The sequence below is a fragment of the Haliotis asinina genome, chromosome 14 (assembly GCF_037392515.1).
Source record: "Haliotis asinina isolate JCU_RB_2024 chromosome 14, JCU_Hal_asi_v2, whole genome shotgun sequence".
Classification (NCBI taxonomy): Eukaryota; Metazoa; Mollusca; class Gastropoda; order Lepetellida; family Haliotidae; genus Haliotis; species Haliotis asinina.
The window spans coordinates 18,312,103-18,339,304 of record NC_090293.1 but is presented as its reverse complement, the minus strand read 5'-3'; the positions used below and the strand labels follow the sequence as shown (position 1 = coordinate 18,339,304).

At 39.8% G+C, this 27,202-nt stretch overlaps 2 protein-coding genes across 6 annotated transcripts in view; one reads left to right on the top strand and one right to left on the bottom strand.

Moving 5' to 3' along the window:
* Positions 1–27,202, top strand: part of LOC137260975 (uncharacterized protein KIAA0930 homolog) — a 225,905-nt gene that overhangs the window by 33,396 nt on the left and 165,307 nt on the right. The window lies entirely within an intron of this gene.
* LOC137260968 (B-cell CLL/lymphoma 9 protein-like) overlaps positions 425–27,202 on the bottom strand; it is a 136,618-nt gene continuing 109,840 nt past the window's right edge. For 3 of the 5 annotated variants that reach the window (XM_067798554.1, XM_067798556.1, XM_067798557.1), the window contains 5 exons: positions 16,771–16,958; positions 14,472–14,730; positions 11,311–11,391; positions 10,532–10,800; positions 425–9,449 (listed from right to left, as the gene is read on the bottom strand). In XM_067798554.1, coding sequence (XP_067654655.1) covers positions 6,057–9,449; positions 10,532–10,800; positions 11,311–11,391; positions 14,472–14,730; positions 16,771–16,958 — 4,190 coding nt within the window. In that variant the 3' untranslated portion in view covers positions 425–6,056. The remainder of the gene's footprint in view (positions 9,450–10,531; positions 10,801–11,310; positions 11,392–14,471; positions 14,731–16,770; positions 16,959–27,202) is intronic. The other 2 variants (XM_067798555.1, XM_067798558.1) reach the window with 1 other exon arrangement.

Here is a 27,202-nt window from a genome sequence, read left to right as displayed (position 1 = left end):
AATTTGGCACAAAGATAGTTCGATAATTACTCTAAATGTTGGTGAATTTTATTTTTGCTTATACAGCAATGGTGCCTTAAGAATGATTTTTCAATCCGGAAAATATACTGATGCGATTGATTTTCCTGATTACATATTAGTGCAAAATCAGTCGATTTCCTAAATATTGAATGATTCAATTAAACACCTTTTGACTTCATCTCCGATCTTGGAATTGTAGATCTTCAATGCGTCATATCTGGGGAAGTGTTCAGCAACCAGTAGCTTGTGATATAACATCACTAATAAGTTTGCTGACCTGACTCATAATGGTTGTCATTTTATTTGGACTTATCACTAAATTATTAACTGACCGTGGTCATAGAACAGGAATCTTAATTAGATTCGCACCAAACAATACTCCAATAACAACAGAAGGACAAAACAATTTTAAACAATTTTACTAGTCAGAATTTCTACGTTCTGCAGACGTCAGTCCCCTGACAATCCGCCAGTTGACATACGAAAACACCCGATTAGTAAGGCATTCATTTTATAAAAGTTCTGTACAGGCATCAACATTATCATCTCCTGCATGGGAGACAGCGGTCGACAATATAGAAAATTTATCAAAAATAGAATCGTTAGAACCAGCTGTAAAACAGGAACAGAGCAGACACTGACTAACCATCAGCCATTTTCAATGTGGGAACAACAGAGCATCTATGATAATACACTACTCAGCCCAGCTACATGTAATCTCCATCAACATTCTCAAGAGATTTGTTCATCAACTATCTAAGCTTGATTTTACAACTGTACACAACTGTATGTATGTACATATAATATATGGATGTAATATGTATATATATATATTTTATACGAAGTACATGATTAACAATTTCGCCCCTTTGAACACAACAGATGGGACGCTTCAGTAAACACTGACACCTATTTCCGTTATGATCAAGACCACAAGGTCATTTGTACAAGATTAATATTTAGTTATTTAACAATATTTCATTATGACGAGATGAAACTGGGGTCATTCAACAGATTGGATAAATCTACATCTATCCACACTTGAGCAGGATGACATTAAAAAGAGATTTTCACCAAAATACTTGTAATGACAATGAATTTTGAAATATTTCAAAATAAAATTATAAATATTTCTAAAATACTTTCCATGAAAAATGATTTTGAAAAAAAGTAAATTTATCCAAAATGCTTGTACCATGTTTCTCATGAAAGATCACCAAAGAAAAGTAGTTTTACCCATTCTAAGCAGCAGTATATAGTTCAAGGTCAACACAGAACCCAGCATGCATAAATAGCTACCTTGGCCATGGGTAAAGAACATGTCAGATTACACGAAAAGATAGTTCATTAAAAAATAATCCCAAACAAAACCATGGTATGTATCACATATTAGCCCATACAATGTTATTCTTGTCTTGGGAACATTTTGTATTCAGTTCAACAGACAAAAACATTTATTTTGCCCAGATTAGTCTGAATGAGTATTTTACCGATGGCCAGATTTCTAACACAATGTCATGCATATGTCCATAGCATGCTAGATGTAAGTGGAACAAGTTGGCACTTCATGTCAAATAATTCATGACATTATCACATGTCATAACAATCTGAAAAAGAATGCCATTTGGAAGAAGAGCTGACTTGAGAAGCCTGGCTCTCCTTTGGTTTTGATAACTTAGTTGTAAGGAACACATAATCCTGAGTCTTCACAAGCATTTGGAAGTTGGAGACAGTAATCTACTTTGGTTAACCTCTGCCCATTAATATCGACAATTATGTTTGTGAAATTCTCTCTAAAATTTGGATGTTATCATGACAAACAGAATTATGGATAAAGCCATTTTTAATCCACACAAAGGCAAGAGGTGGCCGCGAAATGTGGTGCACATCTGTTTAAAAAGTTTTATCCAAAATACTATTTGTCAGGAGTAATCTTGAAGAGATATTCTGCAAGTAGCAAAGAATCCAATATGTTGAACTGACTAACAGAACGTTTCTGAACATATTCCTATAAAAAATAGCCCTTCATCAATAAACTTAAGTTTGTAAAACCCTTTTCCATTTGATGTAGTATTCATATACTGCTAAAAATAAGATAAAGATCACCATATTCTTTCGTATTACTATGAATCTGTCGTGCATAACTACATGTATGGAAATATGAAGGAATTGCATGATCCTTTACTTCTTCTGAGTGGTATATATTACAAACGGAATGAACATGTATTACCCAATGACCAACTCATATCAACCTTTTGTTGAAACCTGTTTCATTCATATTGCACCAAATATTACACCACAACACAAATCATGGTCTCGATGGGTCACCAGATGTTACAGAACACAAATGGATTTGTCAAAGGTTTTCACACAAGAAGAAACTGTCACTGGCATTTCTGTTAAGCTCCAAATGAACAACTGTCTAGATTAGGAAGATTGAGTGAGTGAGTGAGTGTAGTTTTACCCCGCTTTTAGCAATATTCCAGAAATATTACCCTGAGAAACTACAGAACTGGACTTCTCATATAATACTTATGTGGGAAATCAAACCAGGATCTTCGACGTGATGAGCAAGCACTTAAACCACTATGCTAACCAACTGCCCCAGTGATGTAAGGATGACCTTAACACTATTTCTAATATGCTGGTCTGCTAATTCAAGTACTGAATGTCTGAGACAGAATGTTGTTTAAAACATATACTTCTAACCCACAATAACTTCCTGGAAATACCAAGATTTTCTTATTATAATATCATTTCCTGTATCACCTACCCTATGTAGCCGAAATACACCTGCACTTGTAGATTAAGGTAAAAATTTATTAACTTTTATTAAAAAAAACCTCCAGTATGAATCATGTGATTCTTTCATACTGCTTACGTTAATCTCTGATGGCATGACAACTCCAGTAACACAAAACAATTATAATTTCAGGAACAACTCCCATACAACTTCTTGACTTAGTTGAATTATGTTAATTTGAAAATCTGACACATGTTGAACAAATTAAGAGAGTGAGTTTAGTTTTATGCTGCTTTTAGCAATATTCCAGCAATATCACGGCAGGGAACACCAGAAAATGGGAATGGGCTTCACAAATTGTACCCATGTACAAATCGAACCTGGGTCTTTGGTGAGACGAACAAACGCTTTAACCACTAGGCTACCCAACTGCCCCGAACAAATTAAGTCTTTACTAATATGAATATGAAGTTTTCAACATAATTTTCGAATACGAAAATGTTAAGATCAAACATTGTGCTGAGAAGTCAATATTGAAACAAGAATTCTTGTAACAAAAGCTGGTCGTGTTTTTAAGGAGCTGAATCAGCAGAGGTGTGTAAACCAGGATGAGCCAGGCTGTGTGAAGTAATGGGCCTATACCAGTGATCTCGGTTCTACAAATATCTTAAATCTGTTGAAACAAATTCACTACGATAACCACAGCACAAAGTGACTTTGATAATCAGGCTGTCCCAGATTCACAACACGTTAGTATGGTCACAACTGTCATAACTAGACTTCAAGATTTACACCTGTCTCGTTAAAATACCTTTTGCGATCCAAAGTACAAAAAAGTTCATTTGATGGTTCAGGAAACACATGCAATATGAAGATACTATTTTCTTCAAAACTGGTGCAGGTTAAATGAAGGAGATGGAAAGGGGTGTAGCTTTGCATCCAAGATCACTGCACTTACATGGGGTTGTATGGCACCGGGCCCTTATTCTCGAAATGTTCGCAGCTCTAAGAATTCTTAACTTTGATCGTAGCCAATGTGTTAAGAATGGGCTTAAGAAGTAGGTAGGGCTACGAACGTTTCGAGAATTGCTAGCCTGGTAGAGCAACTCTTATGGTACAGACTGCACTCATTGGATAAAACTATTAAAGTATTGTGAACACATTCTGGTATCTATAACAATGGACTATCTGCCTGACACTCAGTCCTGATGGATGTTTCTGGGAATGCAGCTTCATTGATTACCTCCCTTGAACACAGCCAATGGTTTGAAAAGGAAACAATGAGAGCCTTGAAATTTTAACCTGTGTTTTCCAAAGCCTGTCAGGAAATTGTGTGGAAAAAATTAAAACCATACATATGATTGATTGGGTCATTTATTTGAAACACAAAATTTGTATCTTTAATGTTACACTTCGTAATGGTAAATGGTCTCATAGACTTGCTTTCTAAATATTCACTATCTAAAGTGTTTGTTCGTTTATGAATGTAGACACCATTTGTACAAGATGGAAACAAAATCGACACTTGAAAATATATTCACCGGCATTAATGTATGAACTGGAATAATATGAAAATAATTACTATTGTATACTTGTGAATATTTCCCAATTTCTCCAACAACGAAAAGGCAGTAATGAGATTGCACGTAGAGGAGTGGGTGGATTTATCTTGTAATGAACAGGACATCTGGATAATATGTAACACTCTACATCTGGATATTAAACAGTAACACAGCTCGGTTAACAGGAAGATAAAATATTCAGAATATCGCTACATGTCTTGAGATAAATGAGTAAGCAGGTTTGGGATAAGCAGGTCTGAGAGAATAAGAGGCAATAACAAGCACACTATCCAGAGTCGAAAACGAAAACTTATTGGATAGTTCAGATATTGCAAGAAGTTGACTATTCCTTGTTTTTCCACTTTCGATGCTGCAGCTTCAGAAGAAGATAAAGTCTCAAACATGTCAATGATGACATTCCAAGAGAACCTTATTACCAATTTACCAGAATGTTGCAACATTCAAGCTGAATGAGTTTCAGAGCCACCAGTACTCCTCTACTCCATTCCCATCACAAAACAAAAGAAAAATATGTAAAAAATACCAAATAGGTTTTTCAGGGCTTACTACATATCTGCACACACAAAGCCAAGCAGTATAATTCTTGATAAGAAATATGTCAAAATCCAGCGTTAAGAATTGCATGCTTCGTAAAATTCAGTTTCAATTTTTTCACCCTCAGGACATTTCTTCGACAAGAGTACACCCCGAAATGAAACCCAGCAGTTTATTATTCAGATCAATGTGGTCATACGATACACAGTTCATGTTCGACAACTCTAAATATCTAACTTGCTCTGATATTATTGGATTGTTTGTACATTACTTTCTGTCAATGATATGTTAATAGTGTTAGTTTCAATAAACATACGATTATGCAATTCCAATACCTCCTGGAAAAAAAAAATGCAAAAAAAATCACATTGCACTTTGAGATCCAGCAAGATTTGGTAAATCTAACTCCTATTTCTTTGATACAACTCCATTAAAGCGAATGGTTTACATTGGCCCTGAGATAGGCTAGAATTCGTTATTATTCTGAATCCAAATTCAGCACAGTAGCATACAGACAGAAAAACAAAATGGCAGACACTGCCATTGAGGTATGTCGAAACATTAAGCAGATATGCATGGTAGAACGCAAAAATACAAGTCACAGCCATCTTGTCAATTGCTGTCAACAACAAATTTCACTATGTTTTACAAAAATATTATCTCAAGCTCATAATTGTTCCATTATGGGGGCTATCCAGCAAAATATGGCCAGGTTACATATTCCTACAAACTATGAACGGCATCATGATTGCACTGTCAAAGATTTCATTAGTGTAGGAATATCACACGCTTGGGAGTCAGTCAAAAGAAACAAGGTGAGATAACTCTTCCCAACTCCATTTTCCTTTGCAGGTATCCCACACGTTCTGGTAAAATCCAGCACATATTGGCAAATATGTGTAATACTTGTCTCGAGAAGCAAGACATTTGAAGTCGCACAATAGTTGAGCAAAACTTAGTCGATCACACACAATCACTGTATGTCTTAAGTCTATGGTGAACACACACAAACATAGCTTGGCTTCGAAGGTAAGTAGACAGGCTATAACGGGACACACATGAGATCACATGGATTATGACACCTCCGAACACCTCCACTGATCATCATGTACAGCACTGGTGAGGTGTCCAGCCCAGACACACATTGACCCACACATTCTCACCAAACCCACTTATCATGTAGGCCCATGCATATTCGGCATCATGCCCATATATGGTTGTCCAGGACTGCCCATCATCCCACCCATTGGGGACATCTGTCTTTGTCTGCTCTGAGAGTATAACTGTTGCTGAAACTGTTGATATTGTGCGTTGTAGCCTGGTCCACCAGGACCACCTGGCGGTCCACCAGGTCCACCTGGCATGGATGGATTTCCCTGACCTGGCATTCCCATTGGCTGACTGGACTGCCGTGGCATTCCGGGCCCTGGACCCTGCATAGGCATGCTAGGCATTCCCCCAGGTCCAGGCCCCTGCATCTGCATATGACTTTGCATCATACTCTGACTCATCATAGACTGTCCGTTGGGCATGTAACCAGGAGTTGGACCATTGCCCATGTGACTACGTGGATCCATAGGTGACATGGGTCCCATTGGACCCTGAGGTCCACCAGGGTTCATTCCAGGCATCGGACCTGGCCCTCCTGGACCCATTCCTGGTCCTCCCATGCTCATCATGGCCTCTGGTGGCATGTTCCCACCAGGCCCCATAGGGCCCATAGGTCCCATGGGACCTTGCGGTCCTTCCATTGCCGACATTCCTCCTGATGGATGGTGCATCCCAGGTCCTGGTCTTGGACCAGGCATGCCAGGGAAATCTGGATTTGGTTCTCGCATCATCATTGATTGCTGCATGGCCATTTGCTGTTGATGGGAGAAGGGGGAAGGAATTCCTGGTCGGCCACTGTGTGTTGGAGAATTATTTGGAAAGTATTGCAAAGTCGATGTTGGAGCTTTCCCCTCCATGTTTGAGAGTGGTGGTGAGAAATTTTGCATAAAGTCCAAATCAGGTCTCTTCTGACCACCCATGTTGGGTTGTGAAGCTGGTGGATTTGCTGGTAGATATTGGATGGTATTGGGTGCTTTGGGTTGAATCTGAACATTTGCATTGCCCACAGAGCTGGCAGGGAAATTCGATGGGCTCATTCTCCCTGTGCCACCAGGACCCATCATTGGATTGCTAGGACCTCCACCTGCAGAGGGATGGTTGGGACTTGAGAAAGGAGGTGCCTTACTCCCCATTGATGGAGGACACTGGCTTGTTGTCATCATCTGTGACTGTGACATGGACGGCCCTGAGGACATGGGGGGACAGTGAGGTTGCATGGGGCCTCCTGGGCCCTGCGGTCCCCCGGGAACGTTCATCTGAGACGTCTCATTGTTCATCTGTTGAACCTGCATGGAAGGGTTATAATTGCCCACTCCAGGATTGTTGGGCGCATTGACACTCTGAATGTTCAATTGCTGAATGGACATGGTTGCATTGACATACGTATTGTTCACACTTGGAGTAGTTGTTGTTTGCGCAATACTGGAAGTGTTGGCTGAATGCTGCTGATGCTGTTGAATGGGATGGGGAGGTTGAGGTTGTCCTTGAGGATGCAGATGTGGTGGATGTTGATGTGGATGTTGTTGTGGATGTTGTTGCGGATGTTGTTGATGAGGAGGACCATGAGGAGGAAGGGGTAGTTGCTGTTGCTGCTGTTGTTGTTGTTGCTGCTGTTGCTGTTGCTGCTGAGGAGGTCCCCCTTGAGATGTACTACCACCATTTCCATTATTCATTTGTCCCTGTACCTGAATACTGTGAAATGGACCACCTTGCATCATGTTTTGTTGCATTTGGTTTGACAAATGTTCCACGCCTTTTGCCAAATTGGCAAGACTTGCTGACGTGATATTAGACATGGACGATTTAGCTGTAGGAGTGGTAGGAGCACTAGATATGCTGTTGTTGGATGGCGGATCGTAATGTGATAATCTCATGTTAGCACCAGACATTGGAGAAGGGCCAGATAGGGGTGACGGACCTGATATAGGCCCTGGGCTTGATAATGGCCCAGCACTAGAGTTCTGGCTAGAGTTTGACATGGGTCCTTTGTTTGAGCCTGGTCCATGCATAGGCGAATGCACTTGATTTTGTTGGAAGTGATTTGGTAAGTGTGGGGGTTGCGACTCATTGGTCATTCCTGAATCACGATATGCAGAGTTCAACTGTTTTGTAATAGTCAATTCCTGCCCTTCAAACTGATTCAGATAATTTATTTGCTGAGGTGAAGGTGTGGGTTGTAAGTTTTTATACAGATCCTCAAGATGATCATCTCTTTTTCGTTTTTGAGCCTGGGCATAACTGGGCGGAGGTTTGTTATTTTTCTGAGACCCTGGTGGACCAGATGTTGCCAAATCCGGCTGAAATTGTTCAGGATTGCCCGCTCGATGTAATGAAATCTGAGAATTTTTCATCTGAGACACTGATGGTGGAATCATTCCTGGCCCACCTCTACCAGGCATCATGCCAGAGTCAAAACCTGCTCCTTGAGGGGGCATTGGAGGGCTGAAACCAGGGCCCCCCATCATTGGGCCGGGATCCATTTGTGGATGTGATGGCCTCCGTGGCCTTGGAAACATACCCATCTCCTGTTCAGGGCCCATACCATGAATTTGAGGTCCATTCATATTAGGCGAGGTAGATGAACTCATCCCCATTGCTCCTTGTCGTTTATGTGCAATTGAACTGTAATATGGAGGGGGAGGGCCATTATGATCCATATTTGGATTCATTGTCATGCGACGCTTTTCAGAATAAAATTCTTGCTGCAATCGCAGCCACTCTCTTTGAGCAGGGCTTAAATTGTTCTGAGGTGGGGGCCCACCTGGCCCAAACTGAGACATTCCTTGTGACATCATGAACTGTTGCTGTGATGTCATCATTCCATGCTGAGAGCCCATCATTCCCTGGTTGGGCGACATCATACCCTGATGCGACGACATCATCCCGTGTGGCGACATCATGCTCTGCTGGAACATGCCGCCCTGCATCCCCATCCCTTCCTGCATCATTCCTGGACCCGGTCCTGGTCCTGGCCCGGGTGGGAACTGCTGATGCTGCTGAGGTCCTCCTGGACCTCGAGGCTGATCAGGGAACAACATCTGTTGAATTTTACGTAAACTTGCCAAGTGCTCTTCTCGTCGTTGCAACTGCTGTGGCGTTAAGCTTTCGTCTGGCACTTTGTTTTGCAATAGGTTCATGTGGTTAACTGCATTGAATTCATCGAATTCTGAGAACATGGGATAGTTCGGGCCCATCCCTCCTTGGTTGGGTTGCCAGCCCATCATTCTTGGGTTATTTGTCGGGAAAGGAGGCCCATTCATATTGTTCATTGGCATCCCCATGCCCTGTTCCTTGAGGTTTGCATTTTGCTGCTGCACCCACTGTTCAATGCTTGAGGCTGGGTTGGGTCCGAATCCTCCCATGCCTTGTCCCTTCATCATGTTTGGGTTGGGGTTCCGTATGTTGACCATAGGCATCCCAGTTCCTCGGCCAAACTGACTTGGCTTCAATGGGTGCTTCTGGAAGAGAAGATGAAAACAGATGTTAGTCCCTTGACATATGTTTTCTTTGATGATGTCTAGTGTTGGAGTCAGCAATATTTCAGCTATATGACAACAGTAAATAATTGTGTCTTGACAGCATGAGCATAGATGTGATATGATACACTAACATAAATCAATCATGACATCATGGCCAATTTTCACAGGCACTCTCACCTACAGGATTTGATATATTATGTGTGACACAATTTTCAGATTAAATCTTAAGACAACAGATGCAAAAATCTAAAAAATTTAATGACATGGAACCAATGATCATTCACCAAGAGTTACTTACCTTTGGTTGGATTTGGAAAGCTTGTATTATACTATATAAGTTGTTCACTGGTCACGAGGGGGCCATGGGCTCATGTACCCTTGAGGGACCAGTGAACAACGTATTAATCTTACCGAACAACTGAATTGTAATTTTGAACTGTCTGAGGCACTTCTGATGAATGCAAGGCGAATCACTATTTTGCAGACGACACAAGTTATCTCCCTTCCATCGATTTTCAATCGCAAAACATCAGTAATTTCCATGCTTGATGCGTGATTCAATGTTATTCAAGGTAAAAAAGTACTACCATGAAGCACCAGAAGAGTTTGAAATTCCTAGCGGTGTACATTGAAAATAATACATCGCCTGTAAGCGGGGTACATTGAAAATACTAGAATAGCGCTTAGCCAATAAGAAAGCAACATTCATGTGTGAGGTAAGATAAACCCTGACATACCATACCACTGAGCCTTGTGTGAAAGTAACCCTTCATATACCATGCCACTGGCCCTTCTATGATACTAACCCTCACATACCACAGCACTGACCCTTGTGTAATACTAACCCTAATAAACCACCCCACTGACCCTTGTGTAATAATAACAGTTAATATACCATACCACTGGCCCTTGTATTACACAAACCTCTTACACCACACCCTCATACCCCACACTCCTTGTGTGATAATAACATCTTGTATACCATGTCGCTGGCACTTCTACGACACTAACACCTATACACCACACCACTGATGTCCTTTATGTCCTAACAGCTCTCGTACCTGAAGGAACTTCTTTGTGTTGGCCTGATCCAGGTGGAAGTCTAGCATGCTCTTGTACTGCCCCTGGACCACGGCCTCTGCTGCCTTGTTCGCCATATTGGTGGAAAAGACAAATATCTGGCTCTGCTGCTGCATGAATGGCGGCTCCATTGACATCTGAATCTGCTGCGCCTTCGTCTGCCCACTCGGGGGCATCGGTGGCGGGTGCTGTGATCCAGGAGACTTGTGAGGCCCATCACTTGTCGGTGTGCCCCCTTTCTCTATCTTAGCTGTGGAAGACACAGTATAAAGAGTGAACACAGGAACATGTGACGATAATGAAGACCTGACAAATCAGACGACACACAAATAGAATGAATTCAATTAAAAATTATGTAAATTCAAAAGTTTGGTTTTTAATGGTTTAGGACTCCCATTCATTCAAAAGTAAATATCCAATTCAAATATGTTTAATGGAACTTGTGTATAATCAATAGTTGGGTTTGTATGAGTCTAGAACTTCTATTCACACGAAACTTAAAAATTCAACAATTCCAATACCTCTAGTATGTCTAATGCTGTCTATGTACGACAAGTCTGGGTCAGACAATCTAGCGATCAGTATTACAAGCATACAAAAGGAGTGCGATGGAACACAATCAACCAAGTTATCGACAACTGGAGTCATAACAGTCACCTCTTACAGACATTAAAACTTCGGTGAGAGGGGTCAGTTACCACCTAGTATTTCTGTAGAGTATACATAAGAGATGAAACATAAAAATGAAGTCCGACAGTACCTTTCTTACCTTTCTTATTCGGACCCGTGCTCACAGGTTGAGTTTTGTTTGATGGGCTATCTTCATGCTTTATTTGGGAATCTGAAAAAAATCCATAAGTAAACTGATCAAGGCCAACACAATCAAAATACACGACTTATGTACAAAACACTTCAAGATGATCCTGGTTAGAACAGAATGGCTTAAACTTGCATGATATAGGGAGATAACCCTTCTAGTCATCTACTGGTCCATTGTCAGAGATTTTGCAGGAAATGATGACTAGAGAATAATAACCAGCTGAGTTTTAACCAAAAGTCAGTACATTTACATTTCCAATATCGGAAAGAATAAATTCCTAGTTTGTACAACGTAATTACTGCAAACATTGTTTTTAACTTGGTCATTTAGAAGCAAAGACATGTAAAAACCGGAATATCAAAGAGAATACAAAATAACATCATCCCCATTTGGCACAAGATAAGGACTAACTTCCAGATTTCCTGCAAAGGTATGACACTTTGGAACCCTATGTAAATCATTAACAGTTTGCAGACTGATGCATTCACAAAATAATCCTTAAGATTCAACTGGTGTTTAATTTTAACTATAATATTCTGAACAAGATCTTTTATGGATAAATCTTCTTTTAATTCTTTGACACACAAAAGAAGATTTATCCATGAAAGTTCTTGGTAATATAGATCTACTTCTAAATGCCACTAAAAGACCTCATACAATATTCTGGCTTGACCTTCAAGAGTTGATAGTTTGTTGTGATAGGATGCATTCCAACCATTTTATCCTCAATAATTTACTTTGCTGTTATAATTTCAAGAGATTATATGTCAGAAGGCTTTATTTTTAAGATATTTTCAAAGGACTGCTGAAATAATTCAATTCTCAATCATAATTGCTTTTCCCTCTATTTTCAAAACATCAAATTTAAAATTATTTTCCAATACAAAGATCATACTCAACATAATGGTTTGGATTACTTTTTGATGATAAACAGGGCAATCTAGAAGTATTTATACCCCAAAACATTGATATTATTAAAGTAACCGTCATCTGATACCAGTTCAAAACAAATGTTTTCAACTAAGAACTTCATCCAGAACTATGGATAGCTTTCAAACTTAAACATGTACATCAAGAGGTTAAATATATCAATGCCAAAGATAAAAGGGAACTATTACAAAGGAGACACTAAAACGAGTGAGTGAGTGAGTGAGTGAGTTAGTTAGTTTAAGTTTCTGTCGCTCTCAGCAATATTCCAGTAACATCACTGCAGAGGACACCAGAAAAAGGGCTTCACACATTGTACCCAAGTGGGGAATTGAACCTGGGTCTTTGGCGTGACGAGCGAAAGCTTTAACCGCTATACTATCATACTGCCCGACACTAGAGATAGGCTTCACATAATGTAAATATGTGGTGTATCAGACCTCAGTTGTCAGCATGATGAGTGAACACCTTAACCACAGGGCTACCCTACCGCCCTTTAAAGACTTCAGGATCTTTCCCCTCAATTTCAAACACTGGCTGATCTTAAGACTTGGAACATCACTAGAATCTTGGTATGAGAATTTCACAATTTTACAACGTTATCTTGGCACAAGAATTGACCCCCCCAAAAAAATCTTGGCACCAGCATTTAAGCACACTGAGTCAGGACTGACACTCTGCACAGATCACACTGAGTCAGAACTGACGCTCTGCACAGATCACACTGAGTCAGGACTGACACTCTGCACAGATCACACTGAGTCAGGACTGACACTCTGCACAGATCACACTGAGTCAGAACTGACACTCTGCACAGATCACACTGAGTCAGAACTGACGCTCTGCACAGATCACACTGAGTCAGAACTGACGCTCTGCACAGATCACACTGAGTCAGAACTGACACTCTGCACAGATCACACTGAGTCAGAACTGACACTCTGCACAGATCACACTGAGTCAGAACTGACGCTCTGCACAGATCACACTGAGTCAGAACTGACGCTCTGCACAGATCACACTGAGTCAGAACTGACGCTCTGCACAGATCACACTGAGTCAGAACTGACGCTCTGCACAGATCACACTGAGTCAGAACTGACGCTCTGCACAGATCACACTGAGTCAGAACTGACGCTCTGCACAGATCACACTGAGTCAGAACTGACGCTCTGCACAGATCACACTGAGTCAGAACTGACGCTCTGCACAGATCACACTGAGTCAGAACTGACGCTCTGCACAGATCACACTGAGTCAGAACTGACGCTCTGCACAGATCACACTGAGTCAGAACTGACGCTCTGCACAGATCACACTGAGTCAGAACTGACGCTCTGCACAGATCACACTGAGTCAGGACTGACGCTCTGCACAGATCACACTGAGTCAGGACTGACACTCTGCACAGATCACACTGAGTCAGAACTGACACTCTGCACAGATCACACTGAGTCAGAACTGACGCTCTGCACAGATCACACTGAGTCAGGACTGACGCTCTGCACAGATCACACTGAGTCAGAACTGACGCTCTGCACAGATCACACTGAGTCAGAACTGACACTCTGCACAGATCACACTGAGTCAGAACTGACGCTCTGCACAGATCACACTGAGTCAGAACTGACGCTCTGCACAGATCACACTGAGTCAGGACTGACACTCTGCACAGATCACACTGAGTCAGGACTGACACTCTGCACAGATCACACTGAGTCAGGACTGACGCTCTGCACAGATCACACTGAGTCAGAACTGACACTCTGCACAGATCACACTGAGTCAGAACTGACACTCTGCACAGATCACACTGAGTCAGAACTGACGCTCTGCACAGATCACACTGAGTCAGAACTGACACTCTGCACAGATCACACTGAGTCAGAACTGACGCTCTGCACAGATCACACTGAGTCAGAACTGACGCTCTGCACAGATCACACTGAGTCAGAACTGACACTCTGCACAGATCACACTGAGTCAGAACTGACGCTCTGCACAGATCACACTGAGTCAGAACTGACGCTCTGCACAGATCACACTGAGTCAGAACTGACGCTCTGCACAGATCACACTGAGTCAGAACTGACACTCTGCACAGATCACACTGAGTCAGAACTGACGCTCTGCACAGATGAATATAGAAAGAAAATCAGATAAATCTTCCACACCTTTTCCCATATCTCCATTTGCCATTTTATTTGAATTAGGTGCCGAACTGCAGTTTTCCAGATTTTTCTGAGCTGAATCTTCTGCGTTCTCTTCCTTAATGTCCATTCCGTTTTCACTCTTGATTGCAGAGCCATTCACGTCATGGTTCATGCTGTCAGAGTCTTTCAACATTGCGTTCACTTCTTCTCGCTCACGTTTCATCAAGAAATCTGGATCTAACTCCAAATTTTCACAACTAGATTCGTTTAAAAGTTGATTCTGGAAAAGAAAAGTGAGAAAAATAGATTTCACTCTCATAGCCAATATTAAGTCGGGGTATACTAATGATTCAAAATGTGGTGAGTTTAGGTTCACTTCACTTTTTAGTGTATATTCCAGCAATATGGTGGGAAATCCCAGAAAAGGGCTTTACAAATTGCAACAATGTGGGGAATCAAACCTGCATCTTCAGCTTGATGAGCAAATACTGTAACCACAAGGCTACCCCACCGCCCCTATTCATGATGTAAATTCTACATAAATCATGTGCCAGTATATATATCGATGCGATATCAATAGTAATTGACATAACGGTTCAGATGACAAAATCTGATTGAGACTGCTTCAGACAGTAGTGAGAATGCTTTACACCACTTCTAACAATGAGTTAGTGAGTTAATATTTAACGTCACATCGGCAATATCTCAACCATATCGTGACGAGAACTATTAACAATGAAAAGGACTATATGTAAACTGTAAAACCTGTCGACGAAGGACAGTAAAACAACTAGAATATCACAATTTAAAACTAGCATGGAAAGTCAAAATTAACATCACTATCTGGACAAAACAATATAAAAACAGGCTATAGATCTCCAACAATCGCCACTTCTAACAATATTCCTGCAATACTGTGGCAGAAATTGGGCTTCCCACATTGTGCTTATGTTTGGAATCTATATATTTGACAAGATAAGCGGACACTTAACAACTTGACTACCCCTGTTCCACAGTATTTCATTTCATTTGTACGTCACCTTGGCCTGGGCTAACGTGCACGAAGCTATCCTAGCAAAGCCAGCATCATAACTCCTGTATTCCAACACAATTTTATGATGTGAAGAACTTTTTTTTAACGAAAAGATATAATTGTTTGCGTATAGATATGGCTGTTATATCATCTTATATCCATCTTGTTTTTCACCAAATCAGATGTAGACTAAGGCACATATCACTTTCTACAGCAGAAGTGGATAAAGTTGTATTAGCTATAAGCAGTTGGGAGTATTTTGCCTTAATAAATATTGAATACAAAATCTCGCGACTGTTATACGCATTTGGAATGAATTCCTGGATTTTAAAAACATGCTGGGTATCCAAAAGTATAGAAACTTGAAAATAGAAATACGCCCCTAATTTCAAATGTACAGGTATCATACTCGTGTACTCATACGTCCATGTGTTAAAAATGGGCTTAAGAAGTTCATGGGGCTACAAATGTTTCGAGAATAGTTAGCCTAGGCCCTTATTCTTGAAGCATTCGTAGCCCTATGAATTCCTAACTTTTATCGTAGCCCATGTGCTAAGAATGGGCTTAAGAAGTTTGTAGCGCTACGAACGTTTCGAGAATAGCTAGCCTGCTTCACACATTATGAGGAAGATAACAAACCAGACACTGCATGAAGAGATTTTTTGATTGACCAAAAGATGACAGACGGCTGACTTGCCTTCAAAGTGTAATCATGGTGACTAATGAGTGTATCATTAGGCGCAAAAATGTACATAACCTGGTTCCTCCCAGCATACCTTCTGAATACGCAATATTAACGTCTGCACAGCAATATGTACAATACACATACTTGGCACCTTTAGCTGACCTGCTTATTCCAGGGATGGAAGTGTAAACCTTCGAAAAACTTTTGATACAAGGATAATTTATAGATTTTCAAATCTGTGGGTTTGTCAATGGCTTGGTGAGCTTTGTAAGCAATCGGAATATATCTGTAGAACTCCGGTATGCATGATGATGACACTGATAAACCACATTGGAAGAACAGACAATGTCGTTCTCAATGATGGTTAATACCAAAACTTGAACCTCAGTGTGGAATGAAATTATTTTTTAACAAATATAACTCGACTGACGTACAATCTGCAATGTGGGCATATAATTGTATTTAATGATGAAAAATTGTACAAAATACCTCAGGTAGGCAGGCCAGAGATGACCATTTAAGTTTCCATTTAAGTTGAACTGTCAACTTCATTATGACAAACATTTCAAATCAGTTCCGAATACACGTAATAAAAAATGTACCTCTAGAGACACTTCCACAAGGGGGAATAACTCCTCCCTCAGGTAGTGATATAGTAGTATTTCTTGAGGGTTGGTGGTTTTACGGAAATGTCTGAGGAAGAGCCTCCAGTCTGCGAGAGTCACACAAACCGTCTCCCAGTCTTTGCGTGTGCCCTTCTTGCCACTTGTCTCTTTGTACAGTCGCAGATCTGAAAGCAAAACAACACTATTCAAACTAAATTTTCAAGATGTGATCTATATACCTATGTAACAGTAAGAAAATATCTGTCCTCACCACTTGTGGCATGTCCAGGTACTAGAGATCAATGATGTCATGAATGACTCAAGTGAAATCTGTTAATGAATAATAATTTTCCTACCAGATACCACTAAAACCATGGTAACCATTACGACATTTTCTAGCACAGCCATTACTCATTTCAATTTCACATGAAGGAAGGCAACAAAAACATCAATTATGAAAATCAAGCTACAGAAAATTATCTAGATTTCTGCAAATGTTACTGCCAGCATAAAGAAAGCACAGATTAATAGTAGGTGCTCACAACGGAATATTGAAAGTAGGCAAGGAAACCAATTCTCTTGTAGCTCCACAACGTTATATCTCTTTCATGGACACGAAGATGTGAATACCAAAGCTGAGGTCGTATTAATAATGCACTATTGACATATGATAAGTCACCGCTAAATGACTTCGATATAGTCAAGGAAGAATGTATGTTTTAGGAGAGAGGAAAACACTAGATTCTAGGAGACTCATGCATTATTAGACAGGAAATTAAGAAGTTCAAGTGTCTCTTTCACCAAACAAAGTGTAGCAATGATATATTTACATCTTACACTTCAGGGATATATTACATTTGCGAGATAAAAAAATATGTTGAATAATAGATGCACATAAAATATTTTGAATAATAAATGCACATTGAATATTTTGAAGTTTAAATTCTCTACTCAATAAAACGGTTATTGTGTATTATATAAATAATGTATATTCGAGACAAAATATGAAGCATAATTACACAATTTTCTCCATTTTGGCAAATGTTCTAATGTTTTTAAGCATATGTTTTAAGCATGGCCTCTTTGTCCATCAGACAATTCTGCACAATATTACATGTTATCAGTTAGCACCAATGCTTGAGATTTCCAAACAGCAGACTAAGATATGCTCGCCTCTGTTGATAGGTCTGCAAGAAATTAACATTGGGCTACAAAAACTGTTTGACGTCAGACGAGATTCTTCTTGCCATGAACTGTAAACCATTGTAAATGTCAGACAGAAAGCAAGTATGTATTATGAGGTACTGATATTAATTTTCAAAATATGTAACCATGGTGAGAATAACCTAAGCTGTCTAACCCACACACGCAGATAGAAACTACCTAGTCTTCATACTCAGAGGCACTGGAATTATTTCAAGCAAATAGTGACTTAACCTTCTGCAGAATTTGCTTTTATACTATACAACAATATCCAATAAATAGAAGACATTAGACCTAAATCTTTGTATTAATACAAAATAGAGCTAAATCACTCTGAATACCGATTTATAATGCTTATGGAAGGCTTTTGAATATTTTCACCAGTATGAGTGAGTGAGTGAGTTTAGTTTTACGCTGCTTTTAGCATTATTAAAGCAATATCACTGCTGGGGACACCAGAAAATGGGCTTCACACATTGTACTTATGTGGGGAATCGAACCGGGGTCTCCGGCATGACGAGCGAACGCTTTAACCACTAGGCTATACCACCGCCCCTTTCACCAGTATGGGTTAGAATATTCCCTATGAGTGGTCTTGTTCGGTATGCAATACTCATCCAAATTCTAGCTATAAATCAGCAGTGTGTAAATAATTATATCTGGACCAGACATCCTATTGATCAACAGCATGAGCAATGATCTATTTCATTCAAACAGATTTTATTCAGTGAAGGAAGGGATTAAGAACAAGTTCTCCAACTTAAGTAATCCTCTCTTGGGTATTTGCAACATGATAGATGACACACAACATACTTGTGATAAAGAACGATATATGGTACAGAAATGGTATGTACAGAGATAGTTATTTACATATATGAAAATGTTTACAGCATTCAAAAAAAATCCTGGTATTTCAAATGATCTACGCAACTGAGATATCCTACTGAGACAGATGATTGTGTGAGTGAGTGAAATGAGTTTAATGTGGCATAGTATTTTAGAGACATTATGGCTTTCATGTTTATAGCCTGGCATGTAGGTTCCAGATGTCCACCATTTTGACGAAATGCACCCGCATTGTATCGTTAGCTAGGTGTACATAGATTCGAACCAGTGAAGGAGGGAGTTCAGTTTTCTTTGATGTTGTCTAATTTTGCACTCAGCAATATTCCAGCTATATGGCAGCGGCCTGTAAATAATTGAGTCTTGACCAGAAAATTCAGTGATCAACAGCATGAGCATCGATCTGCACAATTGGGAACCGATGACTTGTGTGAACGAAGTCAGCAAGCCTGATCACCCGACAAGCATAGTCAGCTTTTATGGCAAGCATGGGTTGTTGAAGGCTGATCTCTACAGGTCAGGTTGTGCTGTACTTGGATTTGAACCAATGATCTTAAACCTAATGGAGGCAACTCTGTACAGCGAGTTCAGCGGTGTAATAATTACACCAAGCACTTGTTGACAGAAAATAGGTGACAGAAGGAGTGAGTGAACGCTAGAAGTAAATCTCTGCCTATAAATATCAGCCCTTGAAGATCCGAGTTAGAATTGATCTTCAGTAACTTATGCTTGTCATACAAGGAGACTAGCAGGATCGGGTAGTCAGACTCGCTGACTTGGTTGACATGTCATCGGTTCCCAACTCTAGATCTATGCTCATACTGTTGATCACTGGACTGTCTGGGACTTGATTATTTCCAGACCACCAACATACAGGTGGAATATTGCTGAGTGCGGCATAAAACTAAACTCACTCACTTACTCCAAGCAACATCAAAACAATCTTGTATCATGTTATTTATATGTGAGGCATCAATGTACCATGAATACAATGGAAACGCTAAGACTGCTTTGGAAAAAAACACCCCTTGTACAGAATTCCCCTAGGGTTGTGAAATCTGGCCAAGGGTCTTCGACTTTCGCAAAGCTATGTTACATTTGGGACATGAAATCTCCTTAGTGTAAGATCGTTTTTTACACAACAGCAGCCCTTGGGGTTTGGAAATCTGGGGCAGGTTCCTTCCAGTACCGATAACAAATGTAACATAGCCAAAAGATGTGTGGCCATCGTAACCAACTTGTAATACCATGCTATCTAATGTAATTACTCTAAACAAACGTCTGTAGACAGCAATAGTATCCTGATTCTGACTGACACATGCTGACATAATAGAAGAGGATGCATGCAAATATGATACAAAGATCACCGTTTACTCTGTAATCAACAATTATGAAAATTGAATTTGCTATTGAATAATTTCCCCAGAGAAGTACAACAGATAGCATATGTCATTTATCAGTATGCCTAGAGAGCTGCATGACATCGTGTGTCGAGAGTCTTAAAATCTATCAGTCATACTGGCTTCATGAAGGTCCTTGTAGTTAGTTAGTTAGTTTCACAACACACAAATCATGCTGGAAAACAAATTCAGGGGTGGGTGACTAGCTCCTGGCCCTGTATAATGATCAGTCTAAAATCTGAGTGAGTGAGGTGAGTTCAAATCTCCGCATTCACTAGGCTATCCCACCCAGCCCTTCAGAATCATATCTTCACATTCAATACGTGAAACAGATGATAGATAACAACTGTGGCGAGTGAGTGAGTGAGTGAGTGTGAGTGAGTGAGTGAGTGAGTGAGTGAGTGAGTGAGTGAGTGAGTGAGTGAGTGAGTGAGTGAGTGAGTGAGTGAGTGAGAGTGAGTATGCTGTTTTCAGCAATATTCAAGCAATATCATGTCAAGGAAAATCAGAAATGACTTCAGTGTGGGGAATCAAATCCAGGTCTTCAGAGTGCAAAAGCTTTATCCACTAGGCTCCCCTACTGCGCACCAGCTGGATAAATTGACACATGTGCCAAATGTATCAAATGTACCAAAAGTTAAAGATACAAGTTTATGCAGTCTATGGGTTTAAATATCAATGAAGCACATGCGACATTACTTTGACCACTGATGATCAACAACGTACATGTCCGTGATAGAGAATCAATACCTGTAGCAGAGCAAGGCCACAATATGCAGATTGTTTGTTGAACGGAACAGCTGGTTTAATGTAGTTTGTCTGTTTGTTGTTTCCTTTCTTGAGAAAGGCATACTACAGTGGAGTAATACAGTAGTCCGAAATATAAACTGAATTGGTAACAATTTTTGTTAAAATCATTTCACAAAGAAATATATGCCTTGTTTGAACAATTTTGTTGTCAAAATGTTATAAATATATGCAAACTTATATTACCAAAATAAAAGCAACATTTATCATAATCACATAAAAAAGTGGTCACAGATACACTTGAACTCTCGCTAGTCTCAATAACAGGATGATCTGACTTTCACATACATATCAGGCCCATTAAAAAGGATTAAATGTATCTCGGGCAAATTTTTATCGAAAGACAGGAGGAACTAGACAGGAGGATTTTGGTGTTATTTTCTTTTCAAAAACAAGTACTCCTGGATAATTTAAAGTTTCATCAAGAACTCTCAAACAAGTGGACACACACTAAAGTGGAATCTTCAATACAATGTAACTTGTAAACATTTATTCTATTGATAGCAAAGTGTGCTTTATACGATTAGAGAAATATAATTTTTTATATATTAGCAATAAAAATTTAAAGCAATGCATCAATATCTGAGAAACATTTCTATTTTTTTCCATGCCTAATACTCTTGAATGTAACATTCTTTGGGTTCTCTTTGGACAAACAACGTAATTGAAAAGGACACAAAACCTAGCGTATTGATCCAGTGGAAGATAATAGCTTCATAAATATGACCTCAATTATATAGTTCCTACGACCCAAGTAACTGCCACCATAGAATAAACAAGATGTCTTCAAACAAACCTCAATATCAACATCAAATTTCCAATTTCTGAATATTTCCCCAAACATAATGAGAACATCATGTATGAAATAGCCCATACTAAACTGTCAGTTATTGGGAAAATAAAATATTTATTTCAAAATTGAGCAAGGAGCACAAAACTATCAGAACCTAACTATGGCTGCTTGTGTGGTTTATGACAAAGTTGACATTTCCCTGGTCGCGTATAGAAAATGGAAAGTAATTTGCGCTAATGCCGGCATCCCTCGCCAGGATCGCAATCCGATCCAAACACAATCCCACGTCAAGTGGCATCTTCGAGTTCACGGCAGCATCACAGTCCACTTTTTAGATGCTAGAAACAAGATGCTCCCCATCTATTTAGCGTCAATTTCTCTGGCGCAGGGAAGCCTCTATCTCGCAATGAAATCAATTTCAGAAGGCTGCGCACACAGGCAGAAGAGATGAGTCCTCATCACTAGACTATTGTTAATTACAGCTGATATTCGCCTACCAGGAAGTGAAGATGGGTGTATGTATTCCCTAAGTCATCCCACCCAGGCTGAAGGTATCGGAAAGTCACATTACTCTCCTTAGCAAAATTACACCTAAAATTGGCAAAGATAGGTTTCACAATGGGTGGTTTTAACAACGTGGGGTTCTCTACTATGAAGGATGTCTGATTTAAGCCCTGTACAGGTATGACGTACCGAAGTCAGATTCACCGACAACATTCTGGTGGAAATATGACACGAGATCAACAGGAAACCAAATCATGATATCGATCGCTGTGCTTGTAAATGACAAGACACTGCCGATTTGAGATTTTGCAGTAAAAGCAAATATCTCAGCAAGTGTAAAATGACAGCTTTTTATGTTAATAACACACTCAATGACTGAAAGATATCTATTCATCGCTAATCAAACAGAAATTTGTAAATTTTACCAACTACAGCTCAGCGACCACGCAACTGTAGTCGAGTTGTAACAAGATGAAGTTTCGGCCATAATGGCTGACTGGAGATCCCCAGCTTTTTGAAAATAATTTTGAATTTCATCTGTGATTACGTGATTATGACTCAAAATGTCTCTAATCAAAACTCGGCAAGTAAACAAACTTTATTAAAATAACATTTGTGGCGCCACCATTAGAATCCATGGAAAGGCACAGACTTTGTGGTTTCATTGTAAAAAACAAACGAATTTCTGAAAAACAATATACATGAACATACAAGAACAGATTACATTAAAGGTTACAATTGAGAAACTTGATAATGCAAGACCATGTCTAATAAAAACACAAATATTTCCGAATTTAGAATTGATGCTTCAAAATGAAATTAAATATATCATTTTGCACTGTTCCCTAGTTCCAACTGACGTAAAAACTTGTGAGGTGTTGCCTAAAAACATCACAGATTCACTCATCCTCAACAGTTGATGTACACAGGTGCTATCTATAGTTTGGTTAATAAAATATCTAATTGTTTTCTTAATGGAGTAAATGAATTGGTCAAGTAATTATCACTCCTGGGAATGTAGACAATACTTAGAGGTCCTGTCTGAACTTCACTGGTCCAATACAATATTTGTATATTTACAATCAACAAAAAATTTACCCGGTACTGGCCAACCACTGCAAACTAATTTTTTAGAGGTCCTGATGATTTTTTTCTAGCCACAGACGACAGGGCCAGTGTAAATTTCACACACTGCTCTCAGCAATATTTCTGTAATGTTGACAGGATCTGGAAAATCAAACCCCAGTCCTTGCAGTGATATGTGAACTCTCAACCAACTAGCCACCCTACTGCTCTTTTTTTTCAAGAATATTAACAGGATTCACAGGGTCTGATTCCAGTTATCCATGCCATTTTGAGAAACATGAAGTACCTGGTATGAATTCGCATCCAGAATCCCCACATTCAAAGCTGTTCCTAAAAATGTCCACATGACATATACACCTCTGAAATGCTAGTGTTCCCAGTCTGATCACTGGTGTACACTGTATGGATTTTCTCGTCTTGTATAGTCTCAAGTATGGAGCTCCGAGTTGAGAGTGTTGCACAGGTAACAACCGACTCCGTGCTGTCAGACAGCAAACATACACAGCAAGCACCTGTTGGTGTTTCGTATCCCCTAGACTTACAGCAAGCCTCTCCTCTAGCAGCGCCTACACCAGAACTATCTGTAACTCTGGTATTAAAAATGGGAGTCGGGTAAACAAACACTGGTAGTTGAATCGTGATGATGAGCTGAGTTTCAAGATGACTAAAGTAGGATATGTATTGCAATCTTGAGGAGTAAGTGTGCAACACTCTGTCAGCAAGCCTAGGAACAGCCACGATCTTGTTTACAGAAGTTGTCTGTTTGCACTTATCCAACAATGCAGTGAGCAGTACAACAATTCGTTACATGATGTACAGAAACACCCCACCAACTGTAATACAGCATTTGAACTGAATAACCTGTTTCATATCTTGAAAAGAAACTTATTCTGACAATCAATTATTACAAAGACATAAATAAGTGCAACAGAAAAACCTAAATCATTTAAATAAACTGATACTTTTATACAAAAATGGTTGAAATATGGATAAAAATGATATGAACTACACTTCTTAACCACGAAGGTACAAATATGGCCAGTATTTCCACACAGAAAACGAACGGTGTGGTTCTACATACTTGGATTTAAAAAACCCTTCTCCCCTTACAATCTCATACTGAAACACACTGAGACAAATTTGCGACTCCAAGGTTGTACACAAAGGTAAAGAAACCTCTGGCAACTTACCAATACAAATTTTGGAAAATTTACTGCCTCTGAATCTATACGATTTATTTTAGTAGGGTACAAAGTCTGACACTGAGTGAGTGAGTGAGTGAGTGAGTGAGTGAGTGAGTGAGTGAGTGAGTGAGTGAGATGGTTTAATGCATCCTTTTACAGCATTCAATATATATTGCAATGAGTCAGCTTAAGTCTTGGTAGGGTCCAGACAAAACAAGCATTACTTTAAGCCTCTTTTCGCAATATTCCATCAATATAACGGCAGTGGACACAAGAAATTTGCTTCATACTTTACACCTATGTGTAGAATAGAACCCATGACAAGCAAGTGCTGTAACCACCAGGCTGTCCCGCTGCCCCAGACATAAACAAGAAAATTAATGGGAAAACAGATCAGAGTGAGAGTGAGTTTAGTTTTACGCTGCACTGAGCAATACTCAAGCTATATGGCTGCGGTTTGTAAATAATCAAGTCTGGACCAGACAATCCAGTGATCGACTGCATGAGCATCAATCTGCACAGCTGGGAACCGATGTGTCAACCAGGTGAGCAAGCCTGACAACCCATTAGGCAATCAGTGTGAGAATTAGTCTTCAGGAATAACCAAGATTTGGACTTCAGCAATCAGCATTGCTCTGTTGGAAGGTTTGTTAGATTTAGTCCTCAGCAATGCCATGAGAGGCTATATAAATCATATGGTCAAGCTGAGGGACTTGGTTGAAGTATGTCATTGCAGCCTGTGTAGACTGATGCTCATGAAGGTGAGGTGAGGTGAGGTGAGGTGAGGTGAGGTGAGGTGAGGTGAGGTGAGGTGAGGTGGGGTGGGGTGGGGTGGGGTGGGGTGGGGTGGAGGCAAGGCAGAGGTAAGGTGAGATGTGGCAAGTCGAGGCTGGTGAGGTGGAGGTGAGGTGAGGTGAGGTGAGGTGAGGTGAAGTGAGGTCAGGTCAGGTCAGGTCAGGTCAGGTCAGGCGAGGCGAGGCGAGGCGAAAAGAAGCGGAGGTAGAGGCGAGGTGCGGCGAGGTGCGGCGAGGTGAGGCGAGGTGAGGCGAGCCGAGGCGCTTTCGTCTCCATAATTTGGCATCATCAGTTCACATACATATCCGTTTGAGTACCAACCCCTTCTCTTTATACTTCTATATACCGTATATCATTAGCTGGGTGCATACTTTTCCACCTGCAAAATGTTGTACCTACCATTCACTTCACAAATTGTTTATGCTCTATATCATTAAGTGTCACGGATGTTCTTCCTTCTTGCAACGCTAAACACAAGCCTGACTAGACTTGCAACGAGTCACCTGATATTCTCCCAACCCAAGCAAACTCATACTAAATATTTACCATTGTCGCTAAAAAAGCCATGTCTTGGTACATATGTGTCACGATAGATTTCCTCACAGTTGTTCAACAGACGACAGCAGTAAGAGAACACATGTCTGGTGAAATGTCGAATTATTGATCTGACTGTAACGCCTGATAGATTAATCCATACGGTTCTGTATTCATTCTTAGGGTAAGTCTTTGTGTAGCTTATCAAAGAAATGATTTGGTGTCAAATCCCACATGTCAGTTAGCTTTCATATTTTATAAACAAAGGATCAGTGTAGCTGAAGAAATTCACAAAATCATATCTATCACCACGAGTACATCATTTCTTTCTGAACATTAAATGTCAATAATGTTAAATTCATGTTTAGCTTTCAATGACATTTGCCGCACAAATTTAGCTGTTTTTTATTGTCATATTAATGTTGGTTTCACTATTCAGTTTCAGGTGGTCATATCTTGCACATTAATTATTCATTGTTGTATAATCGTGTAACAGCTATTTAGTATGACTCCCTAGTTATTTTTAGCATTGTGTCATTCAAATCATGGTACAGTGGCAAATACACAGAATGGATATGTATCTTGTCATTTATTTATGCTCGAGTCTGTTTTGAATGTCACACAAGAAACACAGAGCAATTGCAGTGCAGGAATCAAAATTATCCAGTACAATTAACATAATGCTGAGGTCTGATGTGTAGCAGCTTTGTAAGCATCCATGAAAAGAATCAGGGCAGCTGTACCTGTTTGATAGATTCACTAAAGTATTATGAAAGAATTTGGGAATCTTTATCTGTCTGGAATATGAACTAGAGAATATAAAAGAATCAAGGGATTTCTACCTGTCTGTCCGATGAACTAAAATATTATGAAAGAATTGAGAAATCTTTACCTGTCTGGAAGATGAACTAAGGCATTTGAAAGAATTGGAAATCTTTACCTGTCTGGAAGATGAACTAAAGTATTGTGAAAGAATTGGGAAATCTTTACCTGTCTGGAAGATGAACTAAAGTATTGTGAAAGAATTGGGAAATCTTTACCTGTCTGGAAGATGAACTAAGGCATTTGAAAGAATTGGAAATCTTTACCTGTCTGGAAGATGCACTAAAGCATTTGAAAGAATTGGAAATCTTTACCTGTCTGTCAGATGAACTAAAATATTATGAAAGAATTGAGAAATCTTTACCTGTCTGGAAGATGAACTAAGGCATTTGAAAGAATTGGAAATCTTTACCTGTCTGGAAGATGCACTAAGGCATTTGATAGAATTGGAAATCTTT